General features: G+C 35.0%; 1 protein-coding gene across 3 annotated transcripts in view; it reads left to right on the plus strand.

The window, feature by feature from the left end:
- Nucleotides 1–13,752, plus strand: part of grip2a (glutamate receptor interacting protein 2a) — a 101,777-nt gene that overhangs the window by 75,289 nt on the left and 12,736 nt on the right. For all 3 annotated transcript variants that reach the window (XM_056464091.1, XM_056464093.1, XM_056464092.1), the window contains exons 12-18: nucleotides 1,086–1,272; nucleotides 2,337–2,482; nucleotides 2,576–2,656; nucleotides 6,812–6,875; nucleotides 6,992–7,137; nucleotides 9,653–9,797; nucleotides 11,489–11,628. In XM_056464091.1, coding sequence (XP_056320066.1) covers nucleotides 1,086–1,272; nucleotides 2,337–2,482; nucleotides 2,576–2,656; nucleotides 6,812–6,875; nucleotides 6,992–7,137; nucleotides 9,653–9,797; nucleotides 11,489–11,628 — 909 coding nt within the window. The remainder of the gene's footprint in view (nucleotides 1–1,085; nucleotides 1,273–2,336; nucleotides 2,483–2,575; nucleotides 2,657–6,811; nucleotides 6,876–6,991; nucleotides 7,138–9,652; nucleotides 9,798–11,488; nucleotides 11,629–13,752) is intronic.

A 13,752-nucleotide genomic window follows, 5' to 3' on the forward strand; every position in this document is an offset into this window, starting at 1 on the left:
ATTTTACATTGCTTTTAATTTTTTATTTAATTGGATAATATTTTTATTTACATTTCTTTACTTTTTATTTTACTTTTAATTTATTTTGATATTATTTTAATAAATTTTTTTTATTTAATTCTAAATTGTTACTTTGCTTTAATTTTATATTAATATATTATTATTAAACTTGTATTATTTATTAGTATTATAATAATTATTTAAATATTTATTTTTTATTTAACATTATTTTACTTAGCTTTAATTTTGTAATTATTTTATTTAATTTTATTTTAATTGTACCTAATTTTACTGTGCTTTCATTTTATATAATAATAATAATTATTATTATTATTATTATTATTACTATTATTATTATTATTATTATTTACTTATTTTATGTCAAAGCAGTTTTACAGAAAGAAAACATGATTCTGCCTATGATTAAGAGTGATCCATATTGCAGAAATGCATTCTGGGAGAAAACAGTCATGCAGGAAATAATAGCAAAATGATTATGAATAAAGTATGAATGCATTCAGTGGACCTGATTTCAGTGTAACGGAAATGTTTGTTAAAATGTTTGAAGTTATTTATATATATTTTTATTACTCAATTGTATTATCATTATTGGATATGTAGACTTTTTTTAAAGAGTGTCATTCGTTTTCCTTCAGCTTAGTCCCTTATTTATCTGCGGTCTCCACAGTGGAATGAACCACCAACTATTTCGGCATATGTTTTTCCAGCCATAACCCAGTACTGGGAAACACCCATACACTCTTGCACACACACTCATTTACTACGGCCAATTTTGTTTACCCAACTGACCTGTAGCGCATGTGTTTGGACTTTGTGGGAAACTAGAGCATCCGGAGGACACTCACGCCAACTCGGGGAGAACATGCAAACTCCGCACAGAAATAACAACTGGCACAGCCGGGGCTCGAGCCAGCGACCTTCTTGCTGTGAGGCGACAGTGCTAACCACTGAGCCACTGTGCCGCCCTCTAAATAGTGTCTTGTGTCATAATGTTGTAAACCACTCAAAATCTGTAGCTAGTTAGTTTTAGCTTATTTTGACCCTGTTATATTCTTGTGTATCAGTGTCTCTAGCGTCGAGTACGGTGGGTGCTGGAGGTCAGGTTGTGCATCTAGAAAGTGCGGAGGTACTGCTGAGAGGAGATCCTCTGACTGGATTCGGGCTGCAGTTGCAAGGAGGAGTGTTTGCCACAGAGCCGCTGTCAGCACCGGCCGCCATCCGCTTTATAGAGCCCGACACACCTGCTGAACGGTGAGAGCAGAGCGCACCTGATGCGTGCTCAACACACAATATGTAGTTCGTTGAGGTCCCAGATTAGCTCTATTATTCTATCCATCAATCTATCATTCTGTCTGTTTTATTGTTCTGTTGCTCTACATTTCTATGATTAAATCAATCATTCTGCTGTTTAATCTATTCTGTCTACCCATCTCAAGCTTTCTTTCATTTTGATCGGTTCTATCACCTTTCTGTCATTCTACCATCCATCCATCCATTGTTCCTATCTATCTATCTATCTATCTATCTATCTATCTATCTATCTATCTATCTATCTATCTATCTATCTATCTATCTATCTATCTATCTATCTATCTATCTATCTATCTATCTATCGCTATATTGCTATCTATCTATCTATCTATCTATCTATCTATCTATCTATCTATCTATCTATCTATCTATCTATCTATCTATCTATCTATCTATCTATCTATCTATCTATCTATCGCTATATTGCTCTATCTATCTATCTATCTATCTATCTATCTATCTATCTATCTATCTATCTATCTATCTATCTATCTATCTATCTATCTATCTATCTATCTATCTATCTATCTATCAATCTGTCTAACATTCATTCTATCAGTCTAGCGAATGTTCTGTTGTTCTATCTAGCTGTCAGTCTATCTCTGTCATTCATTCTATCATTCCACTGTTCTGTTGTTGTCTGTTTACTTTATCTATCATTTCATCTATTGCTCATTCATTAAAGTTATCTATCGTTCTATCTAGTTCTATTGATCATTCTATCATTCTGCCGATCATTATATAGTTCTATTTTTCTACCATTCTATCATTCTACTGTTCTGTCATTATCAGTTCATCATTTGATAATGTCTAACTCTATCATTCATGTCAAAGATATTCCAATTTCCTTTAAAAAAAAATCTGTGCTGGAAGTATGCTGTCTTGTATTTCATTTATAACCTGTGATCTGTGTTCTTGTTTTGTGATCTGTGTTTGTGTGATTTAATTTTATTATTTATTTAATTTTATTATTTAATGTGAATTTGTGTATGTTTGTGTTCAAGGTGTGGAGTGTTACAAGTTGGCGACCGAATTCTCTCCATTAATGGGATTCCCACTGAGGACGGGACGCTGGAAGAGGCCAATCAGCTGCTCCGAGATGCGGCGCTGGCCAATAAGGTCGCACTGGAGGTGGAGTTTGATGTCGCAGGTAGAGAAGCACACATCAGTGATTCAAATAGTTTAAAAGAGTTTAAATGTGATCTGAACACAGATTTGTGTGATTTTTGTGTATCTCTAACAGAATCAGTCATTCCAAGCAGCGGCACATTTCAGGTGAAGCTGCCCAAGAGACGTGGAGTAGAGCTGGGCATCACAATCAGTGGTGAGTGGCGGCCAGCAGAGGCCGCTGTTCTCCTATTTAATATTGTAACTCCTTTTTTTTATTTTTTATTGATTAAACAGGGGAGTACAGAATTCTACATAAAACAGTATACAAGGGAATTAACAACAAAATTAATCATGTACATTAAGTATTTTTTCAGCAGTTGGGATGTCTCAATAGATTTGGTATTAGTCTGTATAGAAGTGAGTCAATCTTAAAACATTTTTAGATCAATGAAGAATAGTTTGCAATTTGGTACAGTCAGCATACATTTTATTTTGTGGATGTGATACTATCCAAATAAAATAAAATAAGAATTTTTGTTATTTTGTCCATTTCCAGTAATCCAGAGTTGCAATCCATAAATAAAACCATTTTATATTGTAACTCATTACAATATATTATATTGTAACACCTTTTTCCTGTGTTCCATGATTCTTTGCATGAATTATGAGAGTAACCATTAAACCAAAACAATCCAGTTCTGTAAATAGTATATTTTTATTGCCAAAAAGTGTACAAGAACAGGAAAAACATTATTATATATTTTACAACAGTAATAATAAAATACAGAGAGAAGGTCAGAAACATCCAAAAAGAAAATAAACAATAAAAGTGTTTACATGAATGGGTTTACACAAATTAAGCTACTGCATAATCATCATAAAAAAACTAATATAAGCTCAAAATGGGATTGTGTGTGTCCTTAAAAAAGCTTGTCATAATTTATCAAACATGTTGTGCTTTTCTTGTTCTTTGTGAGTCAATTCAGCAAGAAAAATAGGAGAAAAAAAAAGGAGATTTAAGCCATAGATTTGTTAACCCACATGAAAAAATACTACAGTAATTGATGGTAAATACTACAGTGTTTTTTAACCATACTATAGTAAAGGAAATTATACTGTGTGATTATTATAGTATTTATAAAAATGTAATGAATGCTACAGCATACTGTATTATTAACTAACTTTAGTGAACTGATCAGCTGTGGTAAATATTGTAGTGTACATTATGTTTTTGCTGTAGTAAATTGTGGTGTATTGTCAATACGGAAATAACACCTTAAGTCAATTCTCGCAAACTCTACGTTAAATTTGTTTGCAAGTTAAATGAAAACGGTTTGTCTAATCAACTTGAATTCCATAACTTTTGCTCAGCATGGTCTGTAGATCAGTGTTTCCCAACCCTGTTCCTGAAGGCACACCAACAGTACAGATTTTCAACCTCTCCCTAATCAAACACACCTGAATCAACTCATCAGGACATTAGAAGAGACTCCAAAACCTGAACTGAATGAGTCAGATAAAGGAGACATCCAAAATATGTACTGTTGGTGTGCCTCCAGAAACAGGGTTGAGAAACACTGCTGTAAATCATGTGATTCAATTTTGGTGTAAATTGGACAAACGGCCTAGGACGAGTTCGTTCAAGTAGGTTATACAAAAAATTCTAAATAGCGAAGGATTGAGAGGAAAAAATAATTTAGATTGTAGCCTATTCGGTTCAAAAGTTAAAATGATAAACAAAAGTAAAACTTTGGATAAGTGGTGGCGCTAGAGAGTTTGAGTTAGAGAGACTAAATTTGTAGTGATTGAAGATCAGACTGTCCTCTATCAGTGTGCCAAAGTTTGCACAAATGCAAACGGTTCATAGGGCTGCCATAGACTCCTAGAGTGGAAGAAGAAGCTGGAAGAATAATAAGAACCAGAACGGCTACAATAGGTGCCGACGCAATTTCGGTGCTTGGCCCCTAATAATAATACAATATACTGTATGACAGGGGTTTTCAAACTTGTAGGACATACGCCCCCAACCCCGAATTTGTCCAATTTTATGCCTATTGTGCATTTGCAAACATCATTCACACATTACTTGCTGCATTTAAAGTGCGTAGAATTAATCACATGGAAACATAAATATACAGCCTGATTCAATGTGATGGCTGAGCCCGTTTCTGTGAGGACAACACGTTAATCTGTGGTAGGATTCCTGACACGAATCATCTTTCACTGTCAATAAGCATGAGCCATAGCATACTTGCTTTTCATGTACATACATACAGAAAATGCTGCTTCGCGAAGCCAAGTTCACTCAGCCCTGATGGTGTGGTTAAGTCGATCATTGAGCATGTTTACACGGGCAACAATACTTTAATATGATTAAAACAATACTCTGATTAAGAGTCTACCATGTAAACAGATTTTTGATTGCCTTAATCCGACTAAAGTCATAATTGAACTAAACAGAAATGGAATTAAGACATGTGGAGTATGCATAGTGGCATTATTGAAGTAAACACTGCAATCAAACTATTACCGTCATGTAGGACTTTTCACCACGTTTTGTGACAAGATCCACACACGCGGCTGTTAGTGAAGGATTACACGCACGCACGCACACACACACACACACACACACACACACACACACACACACACACACACACACACACACACACATCACGAAATATGTTTTTTTTTTTTTTTTTTTTTTCCATTTGGCTTTCCATTAAAACAACACTCTTCCACCAATCCTTACATCATATTCGTGTCTAATACCCCAGTTTATCACGGTGACGTGAATTAAATGTTCACGAGTGAAAGTGAAACTTGAAACAAACTGCAGTAAAGTCAAAAAATTAAAGATGAAACACCTAAAATTACATGAGCCTCTGCAGGAAACGTGGATAGCCTGGTGGCGCAACATTCAAAAAGCACTTCAGGTAACACCTTAATTATATTATTGTCTTATTAAGGCAAATAACTGATGTCCATATAAACATAGTCAGTAGTGTCTCCAAAGTAAGTGAAAGATCCAGAAGGGCATCCTGCTGATTTGATTCAGAAGGGCACTTTTTTGTCAGACGGCTCAGCGGTTTTACTTTCATTCATTCATCGTCATTCATTTTAAAAAGCTCCCGCTCCATGTTATTTGTATATATTATACTTAAGCATTAACTCTACATGTGCCTAATAGTTAGCTATGGAGCTAACGTTAATCATATTCCCTCTAGTGAACACATAAAAATCGTCATCATAATTTACTCGAGTGCACGCCTCAATAGCTATGTTTCCATCCACAAATGCGAATTAACTTTATACGCAAAACTGGATTCTCTCATAAAAGACGTGCGAATAAAGCAGCGTTTCCATCCAACGAGTCAAAGCGAACAAAATCGTCACTTCCTGATTGACTGGTGCCAAAAATATCAACAGTAAAAACTACATTTACTGCAGTAGGAGAAGCTGCAGCAATCTTTTCTTCATCTAATAAATGACTTGCACCTCAGAAGGCAATCCTGACACGCAGTGAACGCGCGATGGCATTTGAAGATGTCAGACGCGGAGCACAGACGCTCTTGATTCTGGAGGTCATTAATAATATAATAACACTAGTACTTAAACGGTAAGGTGTTTTAGAATGACTAAAACAACAGTTCAGATGGTTTACAGTGTGCTCAGCCTGCTGGTTTGTCCATTTACACACATTATCACAAAATCACATGACCTTTTTTAATGCGCATACTGAAATTTGTGCGGTAAAAGTCTTTCCATCGTAGTTTATGCACATCTTTTCCTAGTTTATCCTACTCAGATATGCGCATACGTTTTTAATGCGCATTTTCAACATTTATGCGCATCATGGCGTTTCCATCAACTGTTTTTTATTTATGCGCATAAAAAGAGGTGGATGGAAACATAGCTAATGTCTCACGCCACCCTGGTAGGGCGCGCCCCACACTTTTGAAAACCCCCTGCTGTATGGAATACTAAGAGAGAAAAATCTGGTGGAACAAAACACAGTGAAAGTGTATTATTTAGTTTCATAACAGATCAAATAAAGCACAAAGCCAAACATATCTCATTTTTCATTTCAGATATACAGTAGATTCTTTATAATGCGACCTTGTTATTTAAAATAATGTTTCCTTTCTTTTAAATAGAAATTCCCCAAACCAAAAATGCAACCTTTGATTTGAAACACAATCATAAGGTGGATATAAAATGATGCCGTTTAGTTATTTGTCTGCTGAATATTGGCTTGTTATAATAATTTAGCCATGCTGCTCTCTATATAATACACTTTTTGAAGTGGTAATTGCATTGCAGTAAAACAAAATATCCAACCATATGATGTCTGAATTGTGATGTGCAGCCAGCAAGAAGGCGGGAAAGCCTCTGATCATCTCTGAGATTCAGAAAGGCAGCATTGCGCACAGGTACACCTGCAAAACAGCACAATACACCTTTGATAGACCTGCTGCTTTTGAAGTGAAAGCGGATTGATATGATGGCTCTGATTGGCTGTTTGATGTGAAATGACCCTTTCTAATAGAATAGGAACCCTGGAGCCTGGAGATCGTCTGCTGGCCATTGATAACGTCCGTCTGGATAACTGTGGGATGGAGGAGGCCATGATGGTCCTCCAGCAGGCCGAGGGGATGGTCAAACTGCGCATCCAGAAAGATGAAGACAACCTAGGTCAGAGTGTGTGCGTGCGCGCTTGTCCATTCGTGTGTGTGTGTGTGTGTGTGTGTGTGTGTGTGTGTGTGTGTGTGTGTGTGTGTGTGTGTGTGTGTGGACATACATGCTTGTGTGTGTGTGTGTGTGTGTGTGTGTGCATGTGCATTTGTGTGATTGCGTGTACACATGCATGCTCGTGTGTGTGCGTTTGTGTGTGCCTATGCATGTGTGTGTTTGTTTTTTATTTTATAGGTTTAGGTACTAAAATGACTAAATCTACCACTTGTTTTAGCTAAAGAAATATCAAAAAAAGAAAAAAAATTACGTGATATATAATTATTAAAGGTTTTCTTTTTAGATTAATAAACATAATATAATAATAGGACAATAAACATAATATAGTAGTTCATACAGTTGAAGTCATACTTATTAGCCCTCCAAGTGCTGTTTGAGGAAGAGATTTTTTTCAACACATTTTTCTAAATTATAGTTTTAATAACTCATTTCTAATTAGTTTGATTACATCATTAATGAGGACATTTCATCATTTCAATTCATCTTTATTTGTATAGCGCTTTTACAATGTAGATTGTGTCAAAGCAGCTTCACATAGAAGATCATAGTAAATTGAAACAGTGTAGTTCAGTTTTAAGAGTTTAAGTTCAGTTTAGCTCAGTTCAGTGTGGTTTAATAATCACTACTGAGAGTCCAAACACTGAAGAGCAAATCCATCGATGCGCAGTTCTACAGATCCCGAACCATGCAAGCCAGTGGCGACAGCGGGAGGAAAAAACTTCACCAACTTGTTATTTTGCAAGATACTAGTATTCAGCTTAAAGTGCAATTTAAAGCCTAAACTGGGTTAATTAGGATAACGAGTCAAGTGATAAAACATTACAATAGTGCCAACTGATGATCCACAGTAAAACTGACACATCTGACCTCTTCCCAACAGGGAAAATCACCAACAATCAAGAATGCATGATGATATGCCGTCATGGTTTTGCAATGAAAAAATTGTGGTTATAATGGAAGTTAATGAGCAAAAACAGCCACCAATAGTAAATTAGGGAGAAAAAAATGAAAATCTTATGCTGCACTAAAACTAACAGCGCATGCCTCTATCAAAGGCAATGTTGTTACTAATCTTTCACATGTCCATGACTGTGATAAAAGGTTAAAAAAGTCCAGTCCACAATTACTTTTTATATTGAAAATATGTTATTTTGAGTGTTTTTTTTTATTTTTTTCAACAAATCAGTAGCTATGTTTCCATCTGCCTATTTTTATGCACATTTTAGATATGCGCATGAAAAAATGGTTGATGCAAACGCCATGATGCGCATGAATTTTATAAAAAAACTTATGTGCATAACTGAGTAGGATAAACGTATTATTCTATAAAATAAAGATGCGCACAAACTATGATGGAAAGACTTTTACCGCACAAATTTCAGTGTGCGCGTTAAAAAAGGTCATGTGATTTTTGTGATAAGAGATCATGTGATGATGAAAATGTACGTAAATGGACAAACCAGCAAGCTGAGCACACTATAAAACATCCGAACTGTTGTTTTAGTCATTCTAAAATGCCTTACCGTTTAAGTACTAATGTTATTATATTATTAATGACCTCCAGAATCAAGAGCGTCTGTGCTCCGTGTCTGACATCTTCAAACGCCACCGCGCGTTTACTGCGTGTCAGGATTGCCTTCTGAGGTGCAAATGATTTATTAGATGAACAAAAAGTTGACGCAGCTTCTCCTACTGCAGCAAATTCCATTATTACTGTTGATATTTGGCGCCAGTTAATCAGAAAGTGACGATTTTGTTTGCTTTGACTCATTGGACAGAAACGCTGCTTTATTCGCACTTGTTTAATGCGATAATCTAGTTTTGCGCATAAAGTTCATTCGCATTTTTGGATGGAAACATAGCTAGTGATATCATTTATGAATTTGGCAATTAAAGAGTTAAAATCCTCTAATTTTCTAAGCAATTTAGTAGTTTTGATCAGAACTGAGGTTGATTAACAGATTTATGCAGATTTACACTATATATATATATATATATATATATATATATATATATATATATATATATATATATATATATATATATATATATATATATATATATATATATATATACTATATAGAAAATATTTATCTGATGTATTTTTACAGCTTGTTTATTTTTACAGCATGTTTTCATCCCAAATATATCAAAAGGGTAGTCAATTTTCCCAGAGTGAATCATTGAGTTTTAAAAAACAAAACAAAATCAAAGCATTTTCCCAAAATATGTGCCAAAATAAGATTTGTCACCAAAAATCATTCTGCTAGCTGAAACAGAAACAAGTTATGGCCAAATTAAGACTCAAAATCACCCCAGAGTGGGCGAAAACATCCCCAACAGCACATAAGGGTTAACCAAATGCATTACTAAAATAAAAAAACAAACACTTGGACAACTTAACAAATGTATGACATTTTCTGCATCTTTCTGTGTTTGTTTGTTTGTTTGTTTGCAGATGAATTGGAGTCATCCGGTTCAGTCATATTCACAGTAGAGCTGAAGAGACACGGCGGCCCTCTTGGAATCACCATTTCAGGCACTGAAGAGCCCTTCAATCCCATCCTGATCTCTAGCCTGACCCGCAACGGCCTCGCTCACAGGTGCACACAAACACGCATGAATAAAACACACACTCAGATGTGCGTGTTGCATAACATCCCCTCTGACATCATGAGCATGAAATGTCTAGTGCACAGTGTGGGAACTGCAGTGATATTTTTTAAATACAATAATAGTGTTTGATTATTTTAAATAGGCCTAATGATGCTTAATTAGTTTTTATTTAGTGTGTAAAGTATTTTTGTTCATGTGTAAGATCTGCAAAGTCACAAATCAAAAACAGATCTGCTTAAGACACATTGGTCCAGGTCCAGTTTTAAATGTCATTTTACATCTGCTTAACATCTGTTAGTGTAATGCTGGCCAAAGGCATATTCAAAGGAAGATAGTGAAGCATCAGTGAATTGTAGTGTTGTCATAATGTAGCGGGGATGCTGTGTGTTTCCATGAGTAACCAAAAAAAAAAAGCAGAATTTGAAACCGTATGTAAAAAAAAGTGTTTCTGAGCATTAAAGGGGACATATCATGCAAAAAAATTACATTTAGAAGTGGTTTAAGCACAGTTATGTAAATATAGCTTAATTAATAGTAAATTAATTATTATAATTTTATTAATTAATATAGTAAATATGGCAACTGTGTGTAAATAGCCTTTAAAGTTAAAAATTAATTATGTTTTTTACAATCACACTTCATAAAAACAGTCTGCAGAAATACTTTAATTGACATCCTCCCTTTGTACATATCATCAGAAGGGGAAAGCCCCGCCCATTAGTTATGCTCTCTCCCTCATTAGCATAGACAGCCCTGAGTGAGAAGCAGCCTTCCGCCATTAGAGTTTTCACACAAATGACTACAGTAGCCTCCATAGACTAGAGATAACCTTAGTCCTGTTTTGAATCTGCCTCTCTGCTAATGCATAGGTGTTTGTAGCTCCGTCTGCGTTTGAAAAGAGCACAATCTCATTTAAATTTAAAGCTACAGTCACCAAAACAGCACCATTTGGATCAAAGCCAAATGGGCAGTTTCTAAGAGTTTTAAGACACTATTTGTGTGGATGTCTAGGGACATCAGAGAATTATTTTACATCTTGTAAAATGGGCTTAATAGGTCCTCTTTAAAGAATGCTAACCGATTGATTTACACCCAAATATCAAAATAATTACATTAAGCATCATATGTTCTCTTTTTTCAATAATTAATTTTTTCTTCTGTAGAAAGAACAGAATAGTTAGCAGTCAAGAGAATTTTCTTTATATAAAAAATAGAGTATAATGTGTTAATAATAGATAGTGTTGCTAGAAGTGTTGAATCTTTAAAATAATTATGAGAATGACTGAAGACAATTATGACAGTATAATCAATTGTTATTAATATTATTAATTACAATTAGTTGAATTCAGTTTCAGTCTTTCCACAGAAATTTTAATTATATATAAGTTTCATTTTGATTTCAAGTTAGATTCAGTTAACCATAATTGCCATGTAGTGCAGAGTTTCCCAACCCTGTTCCTGAAGGCACACTAACAGTAAACATTTTCATTCTCTCCCTAATCAAACACACCTGAAACAACTCATCAGAACATTAGAAGAGACTCCAAAACCTGAAGTTAATGGGTCAGATGAGGGAGACATCTAAAACATAAACTGTTGGTGTGCCTCCAGGAAAAGGGTTGGGAAACACTGATGTAGTGAGTGTTAACCGTGTTATACATGGGATTATGTGTTTTAGGACTGGCGCTCTTCATATCGGAGACCGAGTATTGGCCATCAACAACATGAGTCTGAAAGGCAAACCACTGAGTGAAGCCATTCACCTGCTGCAGACTGCTGGAGACACGGTCACACTCAAGATCAAGAAACGATCTGACCGTGAGTGTGTGTGTGTGTGTGTGTGTGTGTGTGTGTGTGTGTGTGTGTGTGTCTGTCAAGGTTACTATTATAAAATAAAGAAATGTAAACTAAACCTATTAGTCTTAAAACAGTCATTCATTCATTTTCCTTCGGCTTAGTCCCTGATTTATCAGTTATCCAACAATGCAAGTAGCACGATGCAAATGACCCACAAATAACGGTGCAATCTTATAATAGGTCCGGTTACCGGGGACTGTTATTGCCGACGGACATGTGTCGATATGTGACTGCAGATTAGGCTGCATTGGGTTCCTTATTTTTTTTTATCCCTTTTCTTTTGTTATGGTATGCATCACTTTGATGTATTTTGTCTGAGTGTGTGTGAGAGAGAGACCTCACGTCAACTCTCTAAGGCTATGTTCACACTGCCAGGCTTAGTGCTCAAATCTGATTTTTTTCTCTGTTCAGCTCCGCACACAGGACTGTAAAGTGCCATCCATATTAAAGTCGTGGGCCGCACTGACATTAATCTTTCAAATTAAGACGGGGGGGCTGCATTTCATGAGTTTGAGACCCCTGATTTAAGGGTTTAAACACTCACTATTAACCTTGGTGGGTGTGTGTGTGTGTGTGTGTGTGTACTTGTTTGTGTGATTTATGGGGACACACCCACACTTGTATTTGTGGTTTGAGGACCCTCCATTGGCATAAGGTCTTTTATACTCTATAAAGCACTTATTATATGGCCGTACTCTACCCTTAATCCCCCCTACATGGTCCTAGTGCACTTATCTCTTATGTTTGCTTTTGAAAACACTTATTAGTTGGGTTTAGGGAAGGGTTTAGGTTAGTGATTTGCTTGGGTCATCTGTTTGACAAGCTCCGCCTTCTCCTGGACATTTACAAGAAGGATGTGTATCTGAAACGTACGGCAAAATGTACCCCAAGTAACATAATTCAGATTTGCAAAATTTTAAACCGCGCCCTCTAGTGGACACGCGGAACACATACCTTTTGAAAAACGAAAAATAGCTGAATAAAAACTTAATGAAATTATATAATAATTACTGTAAGACAAAATCTATAATTTTTAGTATTAATAATCATTCCTCTTCTGGAAATAATTTTTTTGTAACATGTAAACAGACTTGTATAACAATACATCATCTTTAATATGAATGCATTTCGTGACCTTGGAATGATGAGGCTCTATCTGCGTTCTGAAGGATTTTGAGATATTGAGCTTCAAAGTTTTTGCATTCCATATAGCAAACAGTATGTGTGTAACAGTTCTCTTTCATTCATTAACTTGACAGAGACCCTAAATGTACTCTGTGTAAATTATGAAAGTTCTCTTACATTTGCAAATTGGAGTAAAAAAACACGGTAAATGCAGATAGAACCTTCTCATTCTGAAAAGTCAATTTCTGCTTGGAATTAGAAGGTTCTATCTGGAAGATCATTCATTGAAGCATTACTTTTCTAAAAATACAATCAAAAAAAATATAATTTGGTGTTATAACAATATGTTGATGCTTGAGAAAGTTATAGTTTTGCGTCCAAAAATATTTATTTAATGTTTTAGGATAAATATTTTTTCTTGTTCAAATTAATTATACAAGACTGTGCTAGGTATTTTGTCTAGTACAGATGTTAATTTTATAAAATTACTATATTAATGTTTATTATATTTTATGCTTTTTATGAATTATTGAATTATATATATTCTATTATTTTCCCTATGAATTTAACTGAGTATTTGTCCTACAAGGCTTAATATCAAATTTAAAGACTTTAAAGGAAAACAGACAATGAGCAAATGACTTTAATAAACACTGAAAAATGTTTCACTGACTACAAATAAACAAAAAAATACTTCACATTTAATATACTATATTTCTTTAATAACTGTTTCTTTTTCAACAATGTAAAATGTAACATTTCATCCCAATGTCAAAAAATGTTTCTAAATCATCACATTTACGCACATCTTTTCAGTTTCGGGTTTCTTCTCAATTTTGTGTGGTGCGTTATTTAGTCGACTGTGATTTTTGTCTTTCTGGTCTTTCCCGCCGTCAATGGAGCAGTCCAATGAAATGACAAAGAAAGCTGATCCTGATTGGTCCTTGTGCGTGCATTAAA

The sequence above is a fragment of the Danio aesculapii genome, chromosome 8 (genome assembly GCF_903798145.1).
Source record: "Danio aesculapii chromosome 8, fDanAes4.1, whole genome shotgun sequence".
NCBI classification, from domain to species: Eukaryota; Metazoa; Chordata; class Actinopteri; order Cypriniformes; family Danionidae; genus Danio; species Danio aesculapii.